Genomic DNA, 26454 nt, shown 5'->3' with positions numbered 1-26454 from the left:
GAAAACAGATTATGACACTGACGTGCTTAAAAAAGTACTCTCCTTCTGGCTTACCCAAAGTCTAATTTTGATCCAAGTATTTCCACACAGGAATAGGAGCAAAAGACAAAGGTAGAGGCTTTCTGAGGAAGGGAAGTATTCGGAAGTCAGTGGCAACCTAGAAGAATGTAGCTGTCCTTTAGGTGGCCTTCACAACAGCAGCAAGCGTCATGCCGCAGTCCTCTGTGAGAAGCATTATTTGTGGTACGCAAGTCAGTCCCATGTGCAGCTTTAGACAAAAGTGATTAGATGAACCATCTGTGGGAGTTGGACAAAAAGTAGTTTAAAAATGCAAAAATAGTCCATGCAAATGGTTCAAAAAGTTTATTGAATATTTAATTTACAAAAATCATATACCCTATGAGGTGTCTATGCAAAATTGGATAAAATAAACTGCATATAAAACCCAACCCTAGTAATGCAAATACAACACAGAAATGAGACTGTGGGAAAGAAAGAAAAAAAGAATATATGTATATATAATCATGACATACATATGACATTCATTAAGGATTGTCCCAACCATTCAAGAATTGGTTTCAACATGATGCCTTCTTGCTAGATACGTTATACATTTTACCATTTTATACAAGTTCTTCTGTATTCCATTGGTCCAAATTTACAGCTGATAAAAGTTTTTTGCATTCTTTCTTAGCTAGTATACCAATTCTGCTATTCCCATTTTGATCAAAGGTGGAAACAGACAGCACATACATTTAACATGTCCATTTTTAGATGCAACTTACTATCTTTGGTAGGGACCCTGAATCTGCAGAGAAGTCATCTTTTTAGAATAACAAGAGTTTCAGTTTTAATTTTGGCAAAGAAGAAAATTAATTCCATCATTTAGTAGAATGTTACTGGCAGTTTCTGCTGAACATAGAAAAAAGTAGTGTATCTGTGTGGCTTAGAAATGGAGGTTATCTATGATGGTTTTAAATCAAATATTTGTGTAACATTCCTTGACTTAAATACAGTTATATAAAATGTTATTACTGCACAGCAGGTCTGCCTGTTTCATAGCATGAACAAAAGATTTATTGTACACAGAATGCAATTGCAATTCCATGCTGTCTTTTTTTCCCATTTTAAAGCAACGAGTCTATTCCTGTAGACAGTCACACAGATTTGGATGTCAGTTTCCCTTCGAACAAGCAGGAATCTCTCTGGGTGACTCAACACTTGTATAGCAACTTTTTATGGCTTCCCTAGGATAGAGGAGAGGGGAAGGTAAAACAAGCAAACAGGCAGTGAAAGAGATTAGGGACAGTCAGCGCTAGAGCGTTTGCAGCCCTCCTCTAGAATAACATGAAGTGGAGGAGCAAGACCAGGAAAATCCATGCAAAAGCCAAGAAACCTCACTTTAAAAGAAGGAAAAAGTAACCAGACTGTTTCCTTCATAATATTTACTATTCCCTATATATTGGCCAGTACTGGATTAACTGCCATTAGCTGCAACTTCCAAGCATTCTCTTCTCCTTTTCACACACTATCTGGAAAAGAAAATAAAAAATTATGCCCCTCCCCAGTCCTCCTTACCCCCTACTTGGTGGAAATGCAAATAACCTGCATAGCCATGATTTTCTTAGCTGATAACATTTAGTGGAAGACTAACTAGACTTAAACACTAGGTAAATCTGCTCACTTATGAGTGAAACATGCAATAATTAGACAGACAGCTAACTGCCCTTGAAAAGGCTTTTTATGACAATTGCTAATTTGGCAGAGAAGAAATATTTCAAAATGCATGAAAATCATTTTAAGAGCCTTAGTGAAGAATGTAATTGTTACAATATATTAGCAACTTCTGTGGCATTAACATTTTAAAAAGCATCAGCAAAGTATTAAATATAAAAGCAGTATGTATATACCCCTCCATCCTCAGAAAAGCATCATGATTTGTAGTGTATTAAGTCAGATTTGTTGACTGCAGAATTAAGGCATATCCAGTAGACAATCATCTCTATTGTCTCAGCTCCACATAATTCGCTGGGAGCAACCCGCATCGGCCTTTGCAGACACCCCTCCACCAGCCGTCATCAATCATTTCTATGTTTGTGATGATGTCATCTGGATCAAAGGAAATCTCGTCATCCCCGGCTGGAGAGAAAGTGGAAGAGGCCATCAGCTCAGAGTTTGCACAGCAGCAGCCCACAGTACAATCTCATCTACCAGTCTACCACTGCTAAATACAACACACCCAGCTACCACCTTCCTTCTCTCATCAGGGCTGTTTGAAACAGGGTGCTGGGCAATGACAATCTGTAATGATCGCAGCCTCCTTATCCTCAGAAGTGACGAGGCAGTTGTTTTTTATCCACTGCACGTTGGCTGCATTTCTAACTCAGAACAGCAATTGCTATCTAACATGTAGAGAACCACTTTCTTTGATACTCCTCAGAATTAACCAGTCAAGATACTAATTGACTGCTTACGCTAAGGCTGTACAACACTTGGTTAGCACAGATTTTGGAAACCTCTGCTATTTACAGAAACAGTGAATAATGGTTTTCAAAGTGCCTCAATGCTATTGCTAATCACTAACCACGTACTTGCTAAGCACTGCTAATTCTTCCTATCTTCTTTTCATATATAGTAATACATAAAATACATTTCATGTATAGTACAAGAGGCTACAAGATGGATGGAAACAGAAAATCCAGATTGTAACCTTTAGAGAGTAAAGTTTTCAAAAGACGAGTTTAAGAACAAGAGCTTTGCTTACCAGCCTGATAATCATAAAGGGCTATGGCTGTAATTCCAAGTTCATTTTCATATTCATCATAAGCATTTTCTTCTAAAGAGAGTTAAACAAGAAACAAATTAAAAAGGTAATGCACACTACCTATACAGCCAGAGTTCTTATACTGCAGTACCCCACTTTAATTCTACAGCTAACACACAAATGAAGCAGGGAATCACTATGCAAATCTTTAGCAGTGCTGACATACCTTCTGATATAGATTTTTTTTTAACCATACATGTAACTAAACTCTGAAAGGAAGCCTTCATAAATGGGTATTTAACACAACAGAAAATAATTAGCCTTATTCGGGGAAAACTTTTGTAAATTGTGACAAAATAGCAACTAAGCCCAAGGGCAGTGTGTAAGAGACTATTTAATACAATTTGTTAAGTACACATGGGTGTGAGGGGGGAAGAGGTCTGTTCAGAATTTCCAAGTTTTTGTACCAGAACAGATTCATTCTTCACATCTCATTTAGTAACCAGAAGAGGTGAGAAAAAGAGAAATTCAAGACAACTGTATTCTTTCAATGACACTTTTAGTTTCAGACTTTATTACTGCATTCCCTCATCACTACTAAACATATCAAATCAATTTAAAAATCAGAAAATTGTTGTTATAACTTTTTACCTGGTAAGGTTAGCATTGGTTTGACACTCACTTAAAGTCCAACTTTTATGTTTTTTTCTGAACTTGAATTGCATTACACAGGGTGGAAATGATTGTTCCTAATTTTCTGTATGAATTAATACACTGGAGACCATCATAATTATTCCAATACCGTCCCACAGAAGTTAAATAATTTCAACCTTCCCCTAGCCATGTCTTTGTTTTCTGATTAAAATTTGTTGGTGCAGAATCTAAAAATTCTAAGCAGATCAAGACTTTGAAAACCAGGTCAGAGAGATATTAGCACAAGTATTTTTTAAATCATTGCCCAAGGAAGTAAAGCTTCATCTATACTGAAGGGTTTGCATCAGAAATGAATACTACCTGCTTGATAATGGTCTCCTGCCCCTGCCACTTCATAGACTGTCTCCGGCTCATATGCTGGTTCTCGCTGACTTACTGCTTCTTGGTAGTCCGACTCTGCAGCTTTGTAGCCAGATTCTGGTTCATGCGCAGCTGAATACATTGCACTAGAACTCTTGTGGGCAGACTCTGCTTCATAGGAAACTGCATCCTGCAAAAATATAGATGAAGTTTGTCAGGATTTTATAAAAAGGTTCCTATACTTAGGACCAGAACTAGTTACTGTAAATGTTTCTAACAAACCTCATAGACTGGGCTTGAGGGTGCCTTCTGTTCAGCTGGCTGTGTGGTAGGAGATGGCGGTGGAGTTTGTTTTTTGGCTTTAGCTTGTTCCTTAATCAAAGAGAAAGAAAAGCTTCAATTAGCCTGACATTGACACTATATGATTCCATGGCACTGAACAAGAAGCAAGCCTCCAAAACTGCCTGAGATAAAACAACATATTCTGAAATAAACTGAGTCAGATAAAGAACAGAAAAATAGGACTGGACTGACTGGATCATTATGCCTGCCTGAAGGTCTGGACTGACTGTAACAGTAAAGCTTCAGTGATACAGCAAAACAGAAGCAAAAAAACAAAGAAATAAAAACCACACAGTATGTATGAATACATATGCTTAAAAACAGAGTACCCAATGTTCTTTGGCATGTTTCCACAGGAGCTGCAGGGTTCTGTATTCAATATATTCTGTTCATTAACTGATTAGCATAAGTTTAGAGAACCTAATGCCTCCATGATCTAGTTACAGCACTGATACATCATCTTTGATTAGAAACAATCCTGTAAGCTTTTGTAGGTCTGCACAGCACCTGACAAGGCAGAAGCTAGGACAAAATTAAATCTTCTATATACTGTCAGTGAGGGCTTCAAGTGCCTAGAAGAATTCAAAGTGGCAGAAATAAAAGCAGTATCACTGTTGTATTCTGCTATACTCGGTATATATATTCGGTAGTATCTATATGGTACTGTCAGCCAGTTATTTCATTGTGCCTTACTTAGAGGAAAAGAAACTGTGGATCCATAGCCAAGCTTTCTTGTTTATTATACCAAAAAAAAGGGGGAATGGCAAAGAGACTGTGCACTGCAGTTGTTCAAGTGCATCAAGCCTCAACTCCCCAAAGGATCCTCAGGAGAAATCACAGTGCAGAGACGAAGCAACAGAATTCTTCTTTCCATTATTTGTCACAGCTCAGAACCAAATACATCAAGCAATGAAAGAAAAATGTGTCTTAAAAAAAGAGTCATCTGTAAAGACCAATTCAAAACTTGGTATTGAACTTTCCTGAAAATCTGTCCTCATGTGACCAGCCCTTCCCCACTTTTCACTGTTGTACTACAACTGAAAAAGCACTAGCAAAGCATTTATTAAAACTCAAATCTAATAAATAATTTGGGGACAAATTAATTGTTATCAATCCATTAACAATTTCAAACACTGAAACAGTTTGAGTCCTACAGTTTAACATTTAAGATAGCCACAGTATGATTGCCATAAAACATTTAAAACACATGGCCTCCCTCAGACAGCCTCAGAGCTGGGTTTCTTCCACACTAAAATGCTCCATGTGAAACTGCATCCTGAATTGTTCTCCAAGATAGCAGAAGCTAGCTAAAAATCATGAGGCACTGGCTGATTCACAACAGCAGTTAAAGAGCTGCTCCCTGAACACCATTTTGACTATGTGACATATGTGAAAAGCAAAAAAGAAAAAGGATTACCAATAAGCAGGATTCTTGAAGGAATGCAGTCCATATGTACATTCCCACTGTGGGAGTACGTATGCCCACATACTTTCTTAAAGTGAGAGAACTTTCTGTCTGCACAAGGAGGTTCTCTTAAAGAAATAAAGTCTTCTTAAGGTCAAAGTTCCTCCGCCACCTCCTTTGCAGTATCTATGGATGCTGCATTTGCATGTCTTGTCCTTTCATGATCAATTTGTGAGCAATGGGCACACCCAGTGCCACTTAATTTCCCCTTAACTTTGTCCTCCCTCCTGCAATGTCTGGAGAATCACACAGTTAACCTTGGAGATGTTCAGTCTGGAAAAACATTAATCATCTAGTTATGGAGAAATTTAAATATCAGCTTTGGAAAAAAACTTCAAATGTGTCCAGGCAACAGAATCTTTGATGAAGCACAAGAAAAATCAAGCATAAGGGCGTGAATTTATCCCACACTTACAGTAAAAATAACAGTAAAGAAAGTAGAGAGAGAAAGGAAAAAAAGACAACAGTTCAGTGACTCACAAAAATCTGTGTTACTACATTTAAACCATTTTGGAGAACTGTTTCCTCAACAGAAGGAAACCTCAATGGAAAAGCTGAAAGGGATAACAGAACTCAAACTCACTACCCTCCACAGATCTTACTTATGAGCAAATGACCATCCAAAACGAATGGCAGGAGAGCAAGGGAGAAGCTTATTTTTTCCCTCACTCAGACGAGATGATGAAATGGAAGCGGTGACAGACCAATGGGAATCCTAAGCAGAAATCTTAATTAATTTGCCAAGATCCTCCTTGCTGGTTATAAAAATGGCTCCAACTGGAGAAGGGTGATTATTCTAATGGAGAGTCATTCAGCATCATAGCATATTATCATAGCTATATTATTTCAAGAGTGAGATGAGTGAGACAGACAATTACAGATTTCAGACAGACAGAACTGAAGAAGTCACTGAGAGATAAAGGCCTGATAACAAAATGCTTAGGCCCCATGGGGACAATAAGAACCAACAGGCTGTTGTCCTGCCTTAACCTAACCAAAACTCTTGGCAACAGAGGTACTTGGACAACTGCATGCACCAGTCCATTTGACCAATAACAGGACTGCACCAAAGACCAACCCTGGACACAAACCTTCCCTCAAGAAAATAAAAACAAAAAAACCCCAACAAAATAAACCCATCAATACTCCTGTCAGTTATGCAACAAGTGAAAAATCCTCACATGACCATGAGGGCAGATTTCCCACTTCTCACTGAGCACTGTAACACAGCTCATCTAGCAGAGCTGAAGGACTGACATGTGTGAACTTCAGAGAGTCCTGTTGTCTGCACACCTACCATTTACAGCACGTGTCCTCTTGAGGGAACAAGGAATCTCCCCTGAACTGTATTATTCTGCCATAACCACATAAGCAAAGCAGGAAAGCTCTGTTCTCCAAATGGCCTCAATCTCCAGAACACTGGCACGAAGCTGCTGTTCCTCATGGCAATGCAAGCACGGTACAATGAAACTACATAGTATTTTCTAAACCTTAAAGGAATATACCAGTATCACTTCTTGTGAAGTCAGAGGGAACAAGGAGGATAATCACCTGCAGACATGGCTGCTACCACATGACGGGACTTAAGGGCTTCCTTGTATCCCGAGCAATGGCAACCTGCTTATAGAGAAAGTGCAGAGCAAGGAATATATATAAAGTACAGGAAAGATCAGTAAAGTTGCCACATGCTCTAGGAGAGGTACAGGTAGTACAGGTACAGTTTGATGAGGTAGTTGCCAACAAGTCAAGTGCTGAATTAAGTATAAAATACTCTGGGACTAGCAGCAAGAGAGCTCTTACCATCTGGGAGTCAGTAACTGCTGTACGATAATAATGTAGGTTTCTCACTTCAGAGCATTTGCTTTAAGACCCAGGTGTTCAAGAATGGACTGTACTGTTTACAGACACTGCTTTTGTAAATTCTCTGGATAACAACCAAATCAGAGTAAAGAGACAACAGTCCCTAGATATGGGTGTTGTTTAGCACCTTGAAGATGACCTAAGAAGCTTCAGACAAACTAACTGCAAAGACCTGGAAGCATCAGTCTTCTTGTCTGAGAACAGAAGTAGTAATGAAGAAATAGAGTTATAGCCGTGTGAAAACATGCACCTTAGAGAGAGAAAGGAAAGAGCAAGACAAACATTGATAAAATCCATTTCCCTTAGGGACTGATAATTTCTCCCCCATTCTCTCAAAAGTTAACTGGAAGCAAGGGCTTTCCAAAGTGATCTCATGGCTGCAGAATGGCTTTACTATCAAAGCAACATTTGTGATATCCACCAAGCTGTATTATGCTTGTCATTTGAAGAACTGTGAAAGTACCCACTGAAGCAAATCCTCCTATTATACGGATAACAATACCAACTCTTAAGTCATAATGCTATCCAAACTTAATGCCTGGATCCAGGAAGAGAAGTGCCAAGAAAAGTGTGAAGCTGCATTTTCAAAAGCAGAACTGATCCCAGAGCTGAGGGACTATGTCACTTCTAAAGTTGCAGTGCTGGTAGCAAGGACAAGGGCTGAGGAGGACAAGGAGTGAAGAATTACACCATAAGGGGCACAATCAGATAGATACTGGTGATGCATAAGCTTGAACATACTGAAACATGCTGGGAATGGTGGACAGTAGTTCAGGAGTGAAGACAGCTGGCAATGGCTAGAGGAGCTGGGGGGCTACCAGCTGAATGGCTGCTCCAGAAGAAGGTGGTGATACATGCTGATAGCACTTTGTCGTGGCTTCGAATGAACAAGAGCCAAGGCATAAACTTCAATCATCCGAAGATGGGTAACCATATGAACTGGATGCATCTCAGCTTTAGAGCTCTGAGGAGAGGGAAACCAAGTGAATCTCCTCAAGGCAAAGTTTAACTTCCCTCTGACTGGCTTAGTGCCAGAGGTTAGTGCCAGTGCTGAGAAAGACACTGAGCAGCCCAGGATGACTAATGCTCAGAGTGGCAGCCTAGAGCAAACTTACTGATCTTATCAAACAGAAAAGACTGACTTCTGAACTTCAGCTCCCTGTCTCTTCCTGTCCCATGTTTGAGAGAGTGAGAGATGTTGTGTTAATGGACTAACATGTTTTTCTCCAGGACAGTGAAGAAACTTGAATGTTGGTTGGAGCAAGGTATTAGAAATCCACAAAGTACAAATGGATGAGAAGTAGCATTAGAAGTAGTCACGGGTACACAAAGATGAATTTTCATTCATCCTATAATGCATGTGTGTGGCGAACATGCTGTTCATGTGAACTTGCTCACACTGCGCATCTCGAAGTCATAAGGAAAAGAGGTGCATGCCCAGGCACCCCATAGCAACAGCCTGCTGAAGGAAAACAGCTGCCATATCTGCAAAACCAGCTGTTGTTAAGAAAATGACTGAATGAATCTGAGAATCCAGCTAACAGTTTTTCCTAGATTCAAGCTATCGCCCAGAGGACATTGAGACAAATTCACATGCAAGAAGATTTTCTAGTAGGATCCGCAGCTGATGACATGCATGGACTAGTGATGAAAATTATTTTGGGTGAAAAACAAAAGAGGAGACAGACAGAGAGACAGGTAGAAATAGGAAAACTCTAATTTTCCTGGCTAGTAAGCCAGGAAAAACAGCATCTGAGGTCCCAGACAAGCATACAATTCTGGGGCATCTCTTCAGTGGAGCAGGTGGCAATGATGAAGGTGATGAGGATGACAGTTTTCGCCCTGCTTCTGCCAGAGTACCTATTTTTCATCAGGACCTGCTCACACTCCCCATTCACTGTCCTTGCTTGTGACACTGTTCATCCTAGTGAGAGTATGCTAACTAGGCATCAGTGTTGCATATTGGTTGGATGTTAAGTCTCTGCACATGGATTACTGGCTACTACTTATCAAGCATGCTAAGGACTAGGATCTGTTACTGTGCACTATGTGTGGTCTTCTCTAGTATAAATCAGTATGTGCAGAACAAGGAGCGAAGGGGAGAGGGAAAAAGGGTCGAATCTCACACCAGTGGCCGTCACTTTGCAGGAGAACCTGACAGAACAGTATCAGGGTTTGCAAGTGCAAAACCATGAGACCAGAATAACATCATGAGATCACAGGGGAAACTGCCACAGAGGCTCTGGAAAAGCACCTTGGGTGAAAAGTTATGGGTCTGCAAATAGCAGATCCTTAGTATTACTGATCCTACGGCAACAAGGTACCTGAGGCACTGTGCAACAAAGTGAATGAACTGGACACAAAGGATAAATTACTATTAATGTATTGACCATTCCATCTCAGCAGTAGAGTTTCAACAAAAACACAAATTCTATAAACCAAGTAAGATGTAGTTTCTGGAATAATTCTGCTCATGAGTAACACAGAAACCATAAAACTTTTAAGCATGTCAATGCTAAATGTCACATTTATTACTTTCCAAACTATGACTGCATTAATCTTTGAAAGATTATTTCCCTTCATCTCATGGGTTGTGCTGTATCAATGGGTGATACCACTTCCATCATCTACAAAATTTATTCCAAAGAAATCAGCATCATCAACTATCACCGTACTACTAAACTTCTTGGACAAACATTTGCATGGGACCACATGTTTCTCCCCTTACGGACTCCTCCACACCTAAGGGAATTTGATATTACCAAAAGAAAGAAGTGCAATAAGGCTAAAGTAGGACAAGATCAGACAGTCTAGATTAGTGCTCAGGACTAGCTTATTTTGGAACAGGATAAATACAAAAAAAATCATATACTATTAGATACTAGTCTGTCACAACTATCTGATGTCTGATACACATATGGTGCATGTTGATAGAAGGTTGGCTTTGCAAGCAGATAAAGCACAAGTACAAACACACATACACACACAAACACCTTTAGGCCTAGCTGGAAAGAAGGTAAGTATCCTTTAAGAAAAGATACTCTTTTCTCCCAGCATTACACTGAAACACACCAGACAGACTGCACAAGTGAGATTTGAATCTTACTGACCTCTAGCTTCCTTCGAGCCTCCTCCTGTTCTTGTTTCTCCCTAGCCATTCTTTGTGCTCTTTCAGCTTCTGCCTTCCTTCGGTCTTCCTGCTCTTTTTCCTTGGCTAGGTTTTCAAAGTTAGCTCGGATGCTGCTTGTTTTATTAGTGACTGTAACATTAAAAAAGTCAGGTGTTTTTGTTTAAGATGTGCATAATGGTAGCCTGGAATTAGTTTATGGTATAAATTCCCACTATGATGGAATATGATTCTGCAATTTCTGCTGTCTGAGCTCACAACAGAATTCAGGAAGGAATTCAGGAAATTCCTTCTATTCCTCCTTTCTCCCTCACCTCTGCTTTCCTGATCCCAAACTTCTTGTGAGCTCCATTTCTCTTTTATTTAAAATCCTCTGCAGCATTCCTCACTCCTCCTTCCTTTCTTTCATGGTTCAGTCTCTACCATCTCACTCAGTCTATTCCCTATTCTCTCTTGCTTTTTACCTTCCCTCCTCAACTCGTATGTTCCTCAGGGTAAGAGGAAAAAAACAAAGCAAAAAATCTCTAAAGGGAGGAGGGAAAGAGGAGCAGAGAGACCTGCAAATACACAGGTTCCCTTTAGATGATCCTTACTCCTCATTGCTACACCAACAATCGTACATTGGCTTCTGGGTAGTATCACCTCCAGAGAAATGAGTTTGGAACAATGGCTTACCAGCTTCTATTGGCTTGGTCTTCTGGTAAGTTGATGTTGGTTTCTCAATATCTTCAAAAGTTGCTGCATTCTATCAGTAAGGAAACACCAAAAACCCCAAGTTCTTTCATCACAAATTTATGAAGACATTCAGACAGCATCAATCTGTGACTTGTTTTACTATGATACTACTCTTATATCTTTTTTTCACAGCACCAGAACAAAAATCAGGAAGAATCAAAACTTAAGGAGTAATTAGTTCTACAAGTCAAACTATTTAGAATTAATCATCATGGACACATTAAACTATTAATTAAAAAAAATGTAGCTTATGAACTGATGACCTAGAAGAACTGAAAATGACGCAACCTCCTAAACATTTATTGTGTAGTTCTTCATTTCTAATCCACGGGGAGCATTCACCTCTCTAAAATAAACAGATTGTTAAAACAAAGGAAGTATTTTGAAGACAGTATGCAAAATAAGAGCTTTTGTTGTTGTTGTTTTTTTTTTTAATGAAAGATCTTTGAGTTCTGAAGCCACCAAAGCAAAGAATGCTACAGACTTTCACACTCTTCTAATTTCTCACTTTTAAATGACTTACATGCAGCTGAGAGGGATAACTCAGTAAATAAATTTCCATGTGGACCTTTTCATCTTCTAGCTTTTTAAATTAAAAAACTGGGAGACAGAAACGGGGTATCAGCTGTCCTGTCTTTTACTGTTGTAGGACAGCAATAAATTCCCTTAAAGAGAAACTTCTTTCTAATAAAAGTGGGCAAAGCTGGAAGATAACGGGCACCTATTTTAAGCAGTCCCTTGGGAGGATATCCTCAATGTATAAGATAAGGCACTAGTTAGTTGTTAGAAGACACAACTGATATCCTGGAATTAAGAGATTTTCTTATTCTTTTGTGTAATTTTTCCTGTCTTCTCAGTTTGATGCTTTAGCTTTCCATATCATGCATACATACGTACATGTATGTATATACTGGTATCATATACCCTTGCTTTTGTAAAAAGATTTAGAGAAGCACAGAAGGACTTCACTGTTAGACTGGAGAAATATCCATAAACAGAGATGAACACTATAAATCTAACCATGCTATTTTGTATCCCTACTGGCTATTGAAGTCATGGCTCTTTCAAGCTACTTACCTTATCCATCCGATCTTTCTGTACACCATACTTCCCACCAAATCCTTTTGAGTAATCTAAAAGCAGGATAAAATGGTCAGAATAGCGGTTTTCTTGTCCACCTTTCTAACAAATGCAAGTCACCATTTCAAATGCAAATAGCAACTTCAGCGGCATGCAGACACAGTGACAGTGACCAAAGAAAATGCAACTTGTATTTCGATGCAGAAGGAATACATAACTGCAGGAGCCTTCAGGTACACCAACAGATTAGAGGGATTGTAGGCCATGTGCACTCTTTGAGTAAACATTAAACTGAGGACTGACAAGGTTTCAAGCAAAGAGTAAGGGATGAGCCCTTCTAATGCATCACTTCTCTAACACAGTCTTTCACAGTACCAAATCTTACCCCCCTGTAATAGCCACGTAACCTAAGCCACTTTGCTTTGCTCAAAGCAGTGATACCCAGTCTTCGGTAACTACAGAGCTGCTGCTTCTTAATTCGATACATTCTATGAATGGCAGGAAATATAACAAATTTCCCATTCCAGGGGATTTAATCATGATACCCAACTGATGAACATTAAAGTCATTAGTAATTCCTGCTCTGCATACTAAAAGGGCCAATTCAGGCCAATAACAGCCCAAAGGCCTGAAAGGCCAAAAGGCCCAAGACAGCATGATCTTGCAACAACTCACCACCACAGAAATGGGATGGTGTTCCGTACCACCTCTGCTGCACACTCTTACTGACTCTAGCACTTGCTGTACCCCAGAACCAGTTTAATTCACTAGTGGCATAAAAAAAAACCCTAAAATGATCAGCCTTCTGCTGTTTCTAGTGAGTTGGAAATCTACTCAGAAATGTCTGACAAGCACCAGAGCCAGTGCGATGGAGAAAGCAAGAGTGTGTGGCTGGAAAAACATCTCTTTCTGGTGACAGTGAGCTATTGAAATATCTGCAGGAACACAAGTTTAGACTTTGTAGATGGAAAGACTTTCATAGACATCCCTGGAAAACAATTACAATTACTCTTTTTTCTCTCAGCCCCAGAATCACTTGGGTCAACTAGTCAGATATTTTAGTGTTTGTTCTTAGGTTTTGCTAGGGCACATCTGACATCCTGGAAGTTTGAAACTGTTTCACTATTGCACAGAAAAATACTGACTATCAGAATGAACAACCTCATTTTCTTCAGCTTTGTATGTATTTTCAACCAGAATAAACAAACTACACTTACATTCTCCTGGTTCAGACTTCTCACTTTAAGATAACTGAAAACCAGGAATTCATGGTTTGTACCTCAACTATTTCATAATGAATAAAGAGAGCATTATAACAGTATTTGCTCATCCAAGAAGCCCAGACATTCCCTATTTCTTCTTTTAAAGACTACAATTGCTTTAAAATGACCTTGTAATAATCCACTGCTTGTTAGTGGTTACACATGCGGTCCTTATTTGAATATTTTTCCACCGGTTTATCCAGGCAAAGTTTCACATTAGGACTTTAAAACTAGTAAACACAATGTCATTAACATCATACTAATAATTATGTTTTTATCATCATATTGTGTGTATAGCTATTAACTAAATATATAATGCTGTAGAGTTGTTAACTAAACATTGGATATCCGTTTCCTGAATACAAGCTTCCTTTATGCAACTCATTTTAAAAATAAAATGGAAAAACACTGCTAGATAATGTAGGAATATAAGCACAAGAAAGTATCTGCATCTTACTAGCATCAATCTACTTAAACAACTAGTTAAGACTGTGTAAGAAGCGACTGCACTGTTAAAAAAGAAACAAGTGAAAACGGTGCCTTGTTAAGATTCATGCTTGGCTAGTTTCTCCTTGTATTTAAACCCTCAGCAGATCAGTTCTGCCTTTCTCTCTGTACACCAAATTTCCCCCCAAAACCACTCTTATAGTCTGAAAGAAGCCACATGTACTAAAATAAAGTGAAGGGAGGAAAATAAGGAATTTTGGTCAGAGACACTCAAAGTAATCTTTGCAATATTTCTGAATTACCAATAATTTTGGATGACAACAGAAATTTCGATACACTTTTGTAAGTATAAATTCAGAAGATGTTTCCACTTGAGATTAGGAAGAGGTCAACATGATATATTAGACATAGGAAGACTACTCTGAAGTCTCAGAACAAAAGCACTTCTCAGCATTTCTCATACATACTGCATAGTGCACTTGTATTTTATCACTATTATGAACATATACATAAAATATTTACCAAAACAAGACAAAAGAGGATCAACAATTACAAGTGAAACCAGCTTCCTTCATCAGCGTGTTTAATATTGTACATGTACAATACAGACTGAATTCTTAAAAATTGTTTAGATAGGGCCCATAGATACTAGTCTTCAGATATTCCTATACAGCATAGTTCAAAAAAAAAGAAGAAATATTCCTGCTGCTATTCTGGTGCAGAAAAAAGCTCTTAACTAAGAGCTACGACTATTCACTACTGCTGCTTTAGAACAGCTTTTTTAACCCACAGTAAAAAACAAAAGCACCAAAACAAGACTTCAGGTAATCTTTTGCAGTAAAACCTGCTGGAGTACCCAACAGAAGAATAATTCTAGGAATCAATTTTATTTGATTTAATTTAATTAAAGGAAAATTATTTAATTTAATTTCCTTAAATTAAAAGTGAGGTTATGAAGGGGCAGGGAAGAAGCTGTTGCTTTGGACCTTATCTTCTGCTTGTCACTCTTCCATGAGAATAAGTATTGTGCAGGCAGTGAGATACAAGGGGGATGAAGGTTCACACTGTGAAAAGAGTCTAAAGAACCAAAGTTAAAAAGAATGGCCAGGAATTGTGAACTAAAATACCTTTCTGGGATTCATGCAGCTGCACTTTCTCCTGGTGATCCCAGCCAAGCGCACATTTGTCTTGTCTGTCTGTCTGCACACCAAACTTGCCTCCAAACCCCTTCACATAATCTGTGTGCATAAAATTCCAGAAAATATTACTGCAGTTTATGGTTGTAAACAATATCTAGAAAAAAAACAGCAACACGGCAGATCTGTTATTGGATAAGCTGCCCTGTCATTAATAATATGTTTCAGTCCTCATGCCTGTGCTAAACTACCTCAACAAATGGAAGGACAACCATGCAGTAAATTTTAGGATCACAATGCAGGAAAAAAACCCAAATCCAGTGTAGATTACAGCATACAGACGCAGTAATATTACTCAGTAATATTCAGATACCTGAATAATTTGATGTATTTTCCATCTAAAGCCAAATCTTACAATATGTGCATATCTACATATATGTGCAATGCAGATATATAAATAATAAAGGTCTCAATATTGCCTCTGAAGACTGTAGATCTGTGCAGTTACACATTTGTTTCAGTAACACCTACAGGGATGTAAGGTCCCTTGGAAATCAGACTGAGAAGATCCAGGACTTGATTTTCTGATAATTAGCAGCTTGGATCATCACTTAGAGTTGGTTAGAACCTATGTTTTAGGTCTCTTTTTCAGAAGTAAAATTTTCAGCGACCTAAGTTTTAATTCAGTATTTGTTTTCAGCAGGTTCAGGAGTGCAACAGCCTAAAAAACTGAGTATTTTACAACATTGCCTGTTTGAATGTCTACTAGATCAGAATGGAAACCCACAATATATGTTCACTCACCCTTCTGCGACTCATGTTTCTCAGTTTTACCCTGGTAATCAAATCCCACTGCACTTTTGTCCACCCTATCAGCCTGTACTCCGTATTTTCCACCAAAACCACTTGAGTAATCTGCATTGAGTGTAAAGCACAATAAAAATGAAATGAAAAAGCTTTCTTTAGAAGTATCATATCCTATTATTTCAGAAATGAAATACTGACCCTGAACACACAAGATTAAGTCTAATTTTAAACACAGAAAATAAGAGTGACAGTCCCACAATTCATAATGTTTCCTCCTGAATCAATACAGTGAAATGCAGCAAAGAACAGTTCCCCATCCTTCTAAAATGTCCTTGAACCTCACTTCTCCAAGAAGAGTCAGTCTCAATGACACATCATTTCCTTTTACTAAAAGCTCTTCAACTCATGAAATTGCCTTGAAATTCACTCTTCCACCTTTTCTTCCACCCAAATCCCTCAACATTTGATTGGGGCCTCACTGTGCGAGGTCCTTTACAAACACTGTAAAAATAGAGACCTATTCTAACATTTATAAAAAACATGCATCTACAGATGTGATTACCTCACCTTTTTGAGAGGCATGCTTCTCTGTTTTACCTTGATATTCAAACCCAACAGCTGACTAGAAGAGAAATAAGAATGTACACATGAGAGAAGTTAAACGTCAGCAAAAAAAGCTGCTGGCACTTCAGTGGACAAACAGTATTGAAGGAAAAGATCCTTCAGTACTGCTCTGACCTTCCTGATTTGGAGTGTACTCCAGCGGAGTCTACTTAAAACCTGCAGGCTGCATTCATTTGCATGATAATCTCAGTTTTTGTCATCCTTTGCCAAAGCAAATTGTCCTAGCAACATACTGCAATATTGCCAGGTTCAGCAACCAAGTACAACAGAAATTCAGCATTTCCATTCAGTAGTTCATGTTGCAATACAAGACAAACCATCCCCCCAAACCTTCCTTCTGTAACATTCATGCTGATTTTAACCTCAGTGAAGAACATTGCCTGGTTAAAGGACGTATTTTAACATCTCTTTGGAAACCAGGACTTCTTTCCCTAGTTTCCTGTGAGAGGCTTTTTCTGTTTTGATTTAAACAGAAATTAGTCTCCGTAACAGTCAATGACAATTTACTGCTAAACTTCAAACATAGCATTAATAACAGACGGCAATAGCATTTTTATGTACTGGAATTTTTCAGCTGTATACACAAATTGATAAACACAGCTACTATGGTAACTGCAGTACAAGAAGAAACTGCTTACCTGGTCAACTCTATCTGTTTGTACTCCAAACTTGCCTCCAAACCCTTTCACTGAATCCACTTGAGAGCAATGTTTAGAAAGCTTGGATTGATATTCATGTCCAACAGCTGACTAAAAGAAATTGGAAAGATCAAAAACAGGTATCAGTCCTATATAGTTCTGTAGTTGAGAGAAAGCACTGAACCAAGCAGTTTGAGGACAAGCGTCATTACAGACGTGTATAGCCCCTGTTCTTTGTGTTGAAGCTATCTACCATGTGAATTGCTACTCACTCGAGAAGTCCTTACAAGACTGTCACCATGTTATCAACAAAGCCTAAGCAAGGGGAGTGCCAAGAAAGTCTGACAGCAATGACTATATTTTATAGAGGTTGTTTTACACTCTAGATTTCTACATCAAATGACACAGATGAAAACAAGAAACATATAGATGGAATCCTGTTGGTGTCATGCAAAATTTAAAATGAAGCTTAGTTCCAGATAAAAAACATGCCTGGTAGTTAGGCACAGACTTACAGATCTGTTTTAGCTGATACTACATTGTGACCGAATACAACTCCAGATAGATTTTCCCACCGATATTTTTTTTAGGGAGGCACCTTGACCTTCTTCATAAGTCAACATTACATGTCTACTCTCTGTACTTTCCCCTCACTTGCAAGATGGCATCACAACATGAAGCAGTGCATCTTTATCAAGAAAGAGCTCCCCTTGCGAAATGCATCCCTGCGCTGCAATCTCCTCTTTGAGTCTTGCTGGAACACGAGCCCAAACACAGCAACCTGAGGTGCCATTACGATATGCTGTCACTGACAAGAGGATATGGAATTACACACCTGAAAGTACATCCTACCATACTCACTGATAACATTTTCCAGTATTTTATTAATCTAGGGCTAACACACCCTCCTAGAGATACTCTCTAGTTCCTAGAACCGGAATCAATGCTAAAGCCTTGAGGGTTGCTAAGTAACATAGCAAAAAGAAAGGTTTTTATTGTCCAGAGCCAAAACTGAACACCAACCAGAGAAACTTGCAATTTTCCACTTTAATCTAAGATCTGAGGCTGTTGCTTAAATGCATATCATTCCTGTCTGAGGCAGAAATAGAAGAATCTATGATCTGTTTCATGTTGCCATGTCCAGATACAGTCTAAAGGCTGTATTCTGTGGCAAACACCTTTCCTGACTCAACACAAACATCAGCCCCGTGTGACACCGCAGACCCTAGCATTTGACCCCTTGGTTTTGGGAAGTCGGCATCTGTGGCTACACAAGAGTACTCTCTCAACAACTGTCCCCAGCTGAAACCTCTGAGGATGGAAAGTTGCTTATTTTGCAACTGGACCAGCTGGACCAAGTTGAATTAATTTGATGACACAAGGTGTCTAGAAACTGTAAGTAAAGAGGAAAAAAAGATGGTATTACATGTTCTTTTTATACAGGTGCTGGGAGGAAACATGCACAACGATCATGAAAGCAAATTATTACTGAGCAAAAAGGCTGAAGTACCCATCAGGTAACACAAAAGAATGTCAATAACAGGACACTGTCTTAACTCAAAAGCAATATAAAATGCTCCTTTTTTTCCTGACTGATCCATTCAGACCTTTACTCATTTTGCAGGTGTTCTGCAGTACAGTAACTGTTAAATGTGACAGAAAAGGCTCCCATCTCCTTTTCTTCTTCCTTTTCCCTTACTGAATTTCTGGAAGACATGAAGTTCTGAAAAGCCTAAACTTTATGTGGTATTATGTGATCCTCCTTTTGTTTTATTGAATTGAGGTAGGTAAGGATAAGCACATTATCTTTGTGTGATACTAGAACAGAGAAAGTTCCTTTCTCTATTTCATTAATATATCAAGTATACCAACATAGCTCTTTTTAGAGCTCCTCCAAAAATCAATTTCAGACCCTTGTAATTCCTTAGTATAAAAACACTCTGCTACATTTTAAATCAGTTCTGGAGGTATGGCATATAGAATTATATAATTATTCATTTTAAGTCAACATCAAGGTTTTGCCCTAAACAATCAAAAACTTCTACCATCAACAACACTCTAATAAACTCTCATTTATCTCAGATGGGTCAAGACCTTAAAACTAGCAGAGTCATGGGTACTCCTGAAGGCATGACCTTAAGGATTAGGTTTTAAAACTATACTTATCTGTAAGAAAGCTTTATTTATTAAAAAATAAATTACAAACAGCTTGTATCACCAACATTGATCTGATAGACAGAATCGAATTTTTGCTGATGATTAATTCTGACCTATTGGAAAGGGTACTCACTTTGGTTTGCTTTCTTTTCACGGACACAGGCTAGAGATAAATTGCCAACAATAGAGAGCTACAGAGCTGCAGAACAGCCCTAATTATTGAATCTGATCAGAAATTCCTTTCCCAGATTTACAGGTTAGGTTAGCCTATTCCAAAGGTCTACTGAGAATTACACACATCAATTTATTCTGAAATATAGGAATCTAGTAAAATTTAAAGTTGGCAAAGCAGTAGAAACCCAGAAAGTAAATTAAATAAGAAACTAAAAATCATTCTTACTCACAAAGCAGTTATTTCAACAGAATATATGCAAGAAATTAACCCAAATTGATATGGTTGTCTACTGGCCATTGCTTAAATTAGCCATGACTAATGGCCGATTTTAAGAATCATCATCTTTGTTATTAATAGAGTGCAACTTAAACAACCATTTAGTCCTTAGGTAAAATATTACTGTCTGACCAAAGTACCTTTTTTAAAAAAAAATAAGTGGATTATTTGTCACTGATATGTTTTCCTCTGTTTAAGATGAGAACTACCTTCTCATATGAAAGAAGAAATACACCCTTTTCTTCATTGTTTGGCAACCTCAATATGCATAAAAGCTGGCACAATACAAAATGAAAAAAGAATGCTGCGTTTGTTCATACCTTAAGATCTTTCTTAATTTAGAAATATACATTTAGAAACTTTAATCTTGACTCAAGGTCAAGACATTACACACAAGACATAAGCAAGCAGACTAGCTCTAAAGCCACTGCACATCCCAGAACTTCCCTTTATCATTCATAGATTCCTAATTTGCCGTCTGAAATACTTGTCCCTGACACTTCAAGTACTTTAGCTCACTTATTTGCATAGGATAGTCTTCATTTGATTAAGGAATACGGCATGATATTCTGATACACCCACAGACTTGGATGACAGTGGTTACAAGTGGCCTTGTTACATCGCTGTAAGGGTGATGATTCTGTCCTCAAAGTGAGCCATGACTGCATGAAGCTTATGCAATAATCTGAGCTTCTATGTTCACTGTCCTGGCAAAGCTGAAACACCACCACTCTTCAGCAAGCTTCACTCACGTGGGTAGTCTCTTGACCACAGGCAAAGCAAGACTTACATTGTCATCCTAAGAAAACACGCATACTTACTTTATCCATCCGATCTTGTTCCACACCAAATTTCCCTCCATAGCCATGGGAGGCTTTTGGTCCTGTTTCAAGCTCCCTCTCTTTGAGGCTCTGGTGTTCTTGGAAGACGTTCTCTCTCAGCTGATGAATACTTTAAAGACAGGTAATTAAATAGCTATACAACAAGTTTTACCAAAGAAGTTTCAGAAGATAACTTCAAAAAGATGGAAAACAGAAAGTAAGAAGATAGTCTAGAAGTTGGACAACTTGTATTTTTCAAGGCCTTCCCATACAGAGCCCTTCATCATGTTCTGAGAATCAGAATACACTCCACTGCAAAACATTGTCTGAAAAAAAATGAAAGGGCTGGTTTTAAGATTGTAACATAGAAGAATGTTTTGCTATTTGAATAACCTTACAATCAATTACCTAAAATTTGTGTACACCTCAAAAATATTCTCATGTCCCCCCTTAATTTAAGTTCTTCTCAGTGCTTTTTATTTAGATTGCAACTTTTCAGAATAGGGATCATCCCTTAACACACAGTCCCTATTTTAAGGGAATCCTGATTCTAGCTGGGCATTTTGGATGTAAACATAACACAAAATAAGGATGATCAGTTGGTTAGAGCATGGTGCTAATAACACGGGGGTCACAGGTTTGATCCCCGTATGAGCTGGGCCACTCATCTGAAGGCTGGACTAGATGATCTCCAGAGGTAGCTTCCAACCTTACCAATTCTATGATTCTCTGCACAGAAGACATACACCACCTGTTCCCCAAAGCAAGAACTGCCTGTATGTGCAAGGACAAACCTTGCCAGCAGGTCGAGGGAGGTGATCCTGCCCCTCTACTCAGCCCTGGGGAGGCCTCAGCTCGAGTACTGCATCCAGTACTGGTCTCCCCAGGACGAGAGAGACATGGAGCTACTGCAGAGAGTCCAGCAGAGGGCTACAAAGATGATCAGAGGGCTGGAGCACCTGCCCTATGAGAAAAGGCTGTGAGAGTTGGGCCTCTTCAGCCTGAGGAAGAGAAGACTGAGGGGGATCTTAACAATGTGTACAAGTACCTGAAGGGAGGGCGTCAAGGGGATGGGGACAAACTCTTTTCAGTTGCCCTGTGTGACAGGACAAGAGGCAATGGGCACAAACTGAAGCACAGGAAGTTCTGCCTGAAGGTGAGGGGGAATTTCTTCACTGTGAGAGTGACGGAGCACTGTTCCAGGTTGCCCAGAGATTGTGGAGCCTCCTTCTCTGGAGATCTTCAAGGCCTGCCTGGATGCAACCCTGTCTAACATACTCTAGGTGACCCTGCTGAGCAGGGAGGTTGTACTAGATGATCTCCAGAAGTCCCTTCCAACCTTACTGATTCTATGATTCTATTGTTATCGGTGCTTTAAACCCATCCCACCTGAGTTTAAAGCTCCCTGAAGCATATCCAGCCAGCAGGTGTCACTACTGCATTCCAAATAAAACAGTAAAATTGATCCCTGAAGCAAGCCACACAGTCAACTCTCCATTTGCAACATTGATGACCTTTATTATTAGCTATATACTGTGAGGGTAGATGCTCCAGAAATACACAATCATAAACAAATACAATCATAGACTTCCTAAAATTGTCTTAAAGCTATGAGAAGCCTTGGACACTTTGCCTAAGAAGTAGAAGATTCAGAAGCTGGATCATTTTTGTCTCACATAGTTTTTTCTAATGCATTCATTTTCCTTTTTGACAGAGGGCTCAACTTGTTACCTTGTCAGAATTTTTATGAGTTTAGTAGGCCATTTTCTAAACAAAGTTCAAGAATTAAAGAACCAAATGTACCCTAAAAGTACCAAATGGAGCTGCTCAAATCACCTAACAAAAACGTTTTCCCTGGCAGTATTTGCTCTTGTATAGAAACAAAGAAAAGAAACTTTCCAGACAAAAAGAGGCAGGAAGAATAATACTTCCTACGAATAAAAAAAGATTCAAGAGTCCCTACACCATGGATCTTATCTTAATTTCACGTCTGAAGACGCTGACATTTATGAAAGACTGGAAATGTTGCAGATAATCTTCTACGGAATCTCCTGTTTTAATCATGAAGATACAAATAACAGGTCACGAATGGATTAGAAGTTGCTTGGTATAGTGACTATTAATAAATTTGAAAGAACTGCTTTACTTGATGTGCTCTTGATGGCCGGATCCTTTCACAGTTTTAGCCCCCCAGCGCTGCTCTTTCTCACTCACATCATTCTGCAAAGGACACACATAAAAAGAGTTAAAAACCCATAACACTATTAGATACCTAGACGTTACAGTTCACAGCAAAAGCCTTCACAAGTTAGTGAGACCGGAGAAGTTAAGACAACTAGCTATTATTACATTCACTTCTGGTCATCTGTGAACCCTATACACTTTCAATTTGTGGACTGCATGCAACACACTTCTGGTCCCCCAAATCTGCTGCTGCTTGATTTCAACCATCTGGATACAGACTACCCTGCCATACCCAGACAAGACAAGGCAAGTTTTGTCAATCACTCATAGGCAAAAAAAAACTAATCTTCTCTCCTGCCAGGAATATGCTCGTATCAGTTCATCTTGCTTAGATACAATCCCTGTCCTGAAGAGTTACTCTTTAACACATTATATAACACAGTTCTGCCGAGTTGATAGAATTTGAAAAGCCGTACCACAAAATCAGGATTTGTCTCCCAGTCATCAGCTCCATCATCCTGACTGACAGAAATGGTGTGACCTGCAGTAGCCTTCCACATCTGGAACATCATTAGAAGAAGCACTGTCATGCTCAAGTTGCACGTAAATTTTACATTATGTATAGGCTGATGGAGATACAATTCAAAATTCCCAATAATGCACATTATTTAACTGGACAAATACTAAGCTATATCTGCAGTGAAAGCATATTTGATCATTGGCTCTCTGGCTGTCTTCTCAAGCTAGTTTGAAAACTCTCTTTAGTTTTCCAACTGGTACTGTAAAAAGGCTAGGAAAAATCACTGACACGATTTCAAGGAGAACAAGCCCATATTAACATTTGTGTCTCCATTCCCTAGCAGCCTGCTTTAAATCAGTACTTTGAATTAATTCTATTCAGATGGGTCTCATAATCAGCATCCACTTCTGAGAGCACCATTAATTCCAGACCCCGTGCATATGTTTAAAGTATAGCAATATTTGTTTTTTCCCTAGTCATTAGTAATGACGAGCATGATGTTGTTCACTAAGCAGTATAACCTGTGCATCTTTCTTCTGTTGTATAAGTTTCAGCATTATGAAAGAATTTCAAACAATTATAAAAAAAAATTACACAGAATCTAAGCACTAGTCTACTTGCATGTAACAGCAGAGCACACGAGTTACTGCACTTTGCAGATGATCCCTCCTGAAATAGGTATACAAACTCAGTCTTCTGTCTGAATGTTTCAGGACGAAGTAGAGGGTGAATGCTAGAGTACTGACAGTAAAAGGTAAAATGCATAAAAAGCCAAGCAATATCACCTAGAAACAACAGTCAATGCTTTAAAGTGGCTAATGATTTTGGAGATACCTCACTTTCTCAAAACCTTACCCTTCCTGGAATATCATATTGGACACTTAAGTTAACGCTTTCAAAAGTGACTAGCGTGCAGGATAAGATGGCTTGCCTGCTGCTAGTGACTGTATTTTATAACCGCTATCCTACACAAAACAAACAAATCTTTCTAAAAAGCAAAACCACCAAAAACAACAAAAAAGTTTTTTATTCACCCACCTTTTCCGGGTACATAAGCCAGAGCAAGGTTTTCCTTCTTTCGTTACTATACCACTAGCATACAGCTCTCCAACATTTCATCATTCTGTCCTGTTACAGACTTTTCTTTATTTTTCTAATTGAGAATAGACTATAAAGATGATTGCCACGGACTATTTCATTTACACAGAAAATGGAACGAAAACTCCCCTTTAAACACATATCTAGGTCAGAAAGATGTTCTCCAGAGATCACATGGCATTTATTAACATTTGCACAGAACCAGACTGACAGTAAATCTGCTATGTAATATGAAAAATAGCATTAAATTATTTAAAGATTCTGAATCTCTAAGCCCATTGTACATAGAGACAACTTGCTTATTAAACTGCAGTCTCTTTAGGACACAGGCTGTCTTTGTATATAGTTTATATATGAAAAATAGAATTCCATAATACTAAGCATTTTATGATAGTGGTGCGCTGTCTGCAAACTCAGATTTAAAAATATGTAACTAATAATTCATAGCTAAACTTTATACAGAAAAAACAGTGCCTGTTCTACAGCCTGATAGAATACGCTGATGTGCCAGTTTTGTGAAACATTTCAAAAATGCCAGGAAATATGATGAGAGGAGCTAAAAAATTATCAAACACCAAGGTAGCAAATTACAGAGTAGTCTGGAAGGAGGCGGTAAGGACAACATCATATACTTCTTTTACTTTTTCAGGTCTCCCATGTCCAAATTCCTATGGCAATTAAGAACCAGTATTTGTTAAATTACTTAATATCCAGAAAAATAAGACGACTAAATATTTATTGTGAAGTCCTTTAAAACATTGGTACTTTATCCTTCTCCTTAGAATATCCTCAGTCTAAAGCCTTGTCTCATGCTATCCTGTATCTCAGGATATAAGATCCTACTGTTCACTTTACCAAAGTGCCTTCAAAAAAAAACAATCCATCGCCAAAAAGTAAGTGCTGGAAAGCAGAATCAAACCACCTCAATAACGAAACTCAGTGTGGGATCCAAGGTGTAACTTCCTAACGAAGCACAAATTGACTCCTCAGAGCGAGAGCTCACATCTCTCTATGCCCTAACACCCAGCACACAGCGCTCGTTACCTATACTCAGTTTTTAACTGCAGGAGCTGAATCACGCGTATACCTGCACACGGTTGCTCTATCTACCAAGCAGCGTGAAATACAACCTTTTTTCCTAATCCGTAGTCCTGGCACTGTTCAGCGCTCATTCGGTTTTGTGTATGCAGTTGCGCTTGGTTGTTTAAAATAAACAATAGCTAGATCTTTAAATCTGGATTTCTTTGCTTCCTCCTCCAACTCTTAAAAACAATAATCAAGGAAGGCAGTTTTCACCCTTCTAAAACACGAAGTAAAAATCCTTGTTGGAAGATCACATTCTTTCCTAAATTACACACAAAACCATCAATATTTTTCCATGTCTCAAACCTGCGTTTTATGAACTGAATTATGAAAAGGAGGAAAGCAACTTAGCAGCAATTCTTGAGCAAGTTCTCTGATCTCTGACTGAGAGCCAGACTGCTCTCGACGATCATGTCGTCTGGCGTCGGCTCGCCAGAGCTCCTCCGGAGCTCGCTATTCAGCATCCCCTTCAAAACAGAACGTGGAGAGATATGATCTGTTCATGAGTCACTGACTCACACGGTCAAATTTCTGAAGGAAAAAGAAAACGCTACAGTTCAAAGCCATCGAGGCTAAATATATACTTCAAATCTATCTGGCCGACTCTGTCCTCCATCCCCGAGATGACTAATTAATACTCACGGCCTCCTAGGCGGCACTTCTGGTGACACTGCCAGGAATTCCCCTCCTCCGGGGGACACGGGCAGCGCCCCGAACAAAGGCAGACGCCGAGGAAGCCCCGAAGAGCCGCCGGCGGCTCCGCGCGGCGCTCCCCAGGCGGCGGCGGGGCGCACAGGCGCGGCGCCCTCCGCGCCCCCTCCGGCCGCACCCCCGCGGGC

At 39.0% G+C, this 26454-nt stretch overlaps 1 protein-coding gene across 1 annotated transcript; it reads right to left on the bottom strand.

Moving 5' to 3' along the window:
• Positions 1-340: 340 nt before the first annotated feature.
• On the bottom strand, positions 341-23474 carry CTTN (cortactin). Its single transcript, XM_085300931.1, has 14 exons — positions 23391-23474; positions 22877-22950; positions 20731-20860; positions 17302-17412; positions 16607-16661; positions 16037-16147; positions 15224-15334; positions 12385-12440; positions 11248-11317; positions 10556-10704; positions 4061-4150; positions 3779-3968; positions 2765-2836; positions 341-2139 (listed from the first exon to the last, which is right to left on the bottom strand). The coding sequence occupies exons 1-14, from the start codon at positions 23472-23474 to the stop codon at positions 2003-2005; spliced, it is 1440 nt and encodes a 479-aa protein (XP_085157057.1). The 3' UTR covers positions 341-2002.
• Between the last annotated feature and the right edge of the window lie 2980 nt (positions 23475-26454).

Source organism: Rhea americana, unplaced genomic scaffold (assembly GCF_003343005.1).
Source record: "Rhea americana isolate MKP2758 unplaced genomic scaffold, rheAme1 scaffold_17, whole genome shotgun sequence".
Classification (NCBI taxonomy): Eukaryota; Metazoa; Chordata; class Aves; order Rheiformes; family Rheidae; genus Rhea; species Rhea americana.
The sequence above is the reverse complement of the archived record's forward strand: the minus strand, read 5'-3'. Positions and strand labels throughout refer to the sequence as shown.

Excerpts from the sequence above, each read along its gene's own strand:
- CTTN (XM_085300931.1), bottom strand. The coding sequence starts at position 23,474 with ATGTGGAAGGCTACTGCAGGTCACACCATTTCTGTCAGTCAGGATGAT. Across the intron at positions 15,335-16,036 it reads GAAACATGAGTCGCAGAAGG|ATTATGTGAAGGGGTTTGGA; the intron begins GTGAGTGAACAT and ends TTATGCACACAG. Across the intron at positions 10,705-11,247 it reads GACCAAGCCAATAGAAGCTG|TCACTAATAAAACAAGCAGC; the intron begins GTAAGCCATTGT and ends TTAATGTTACAG.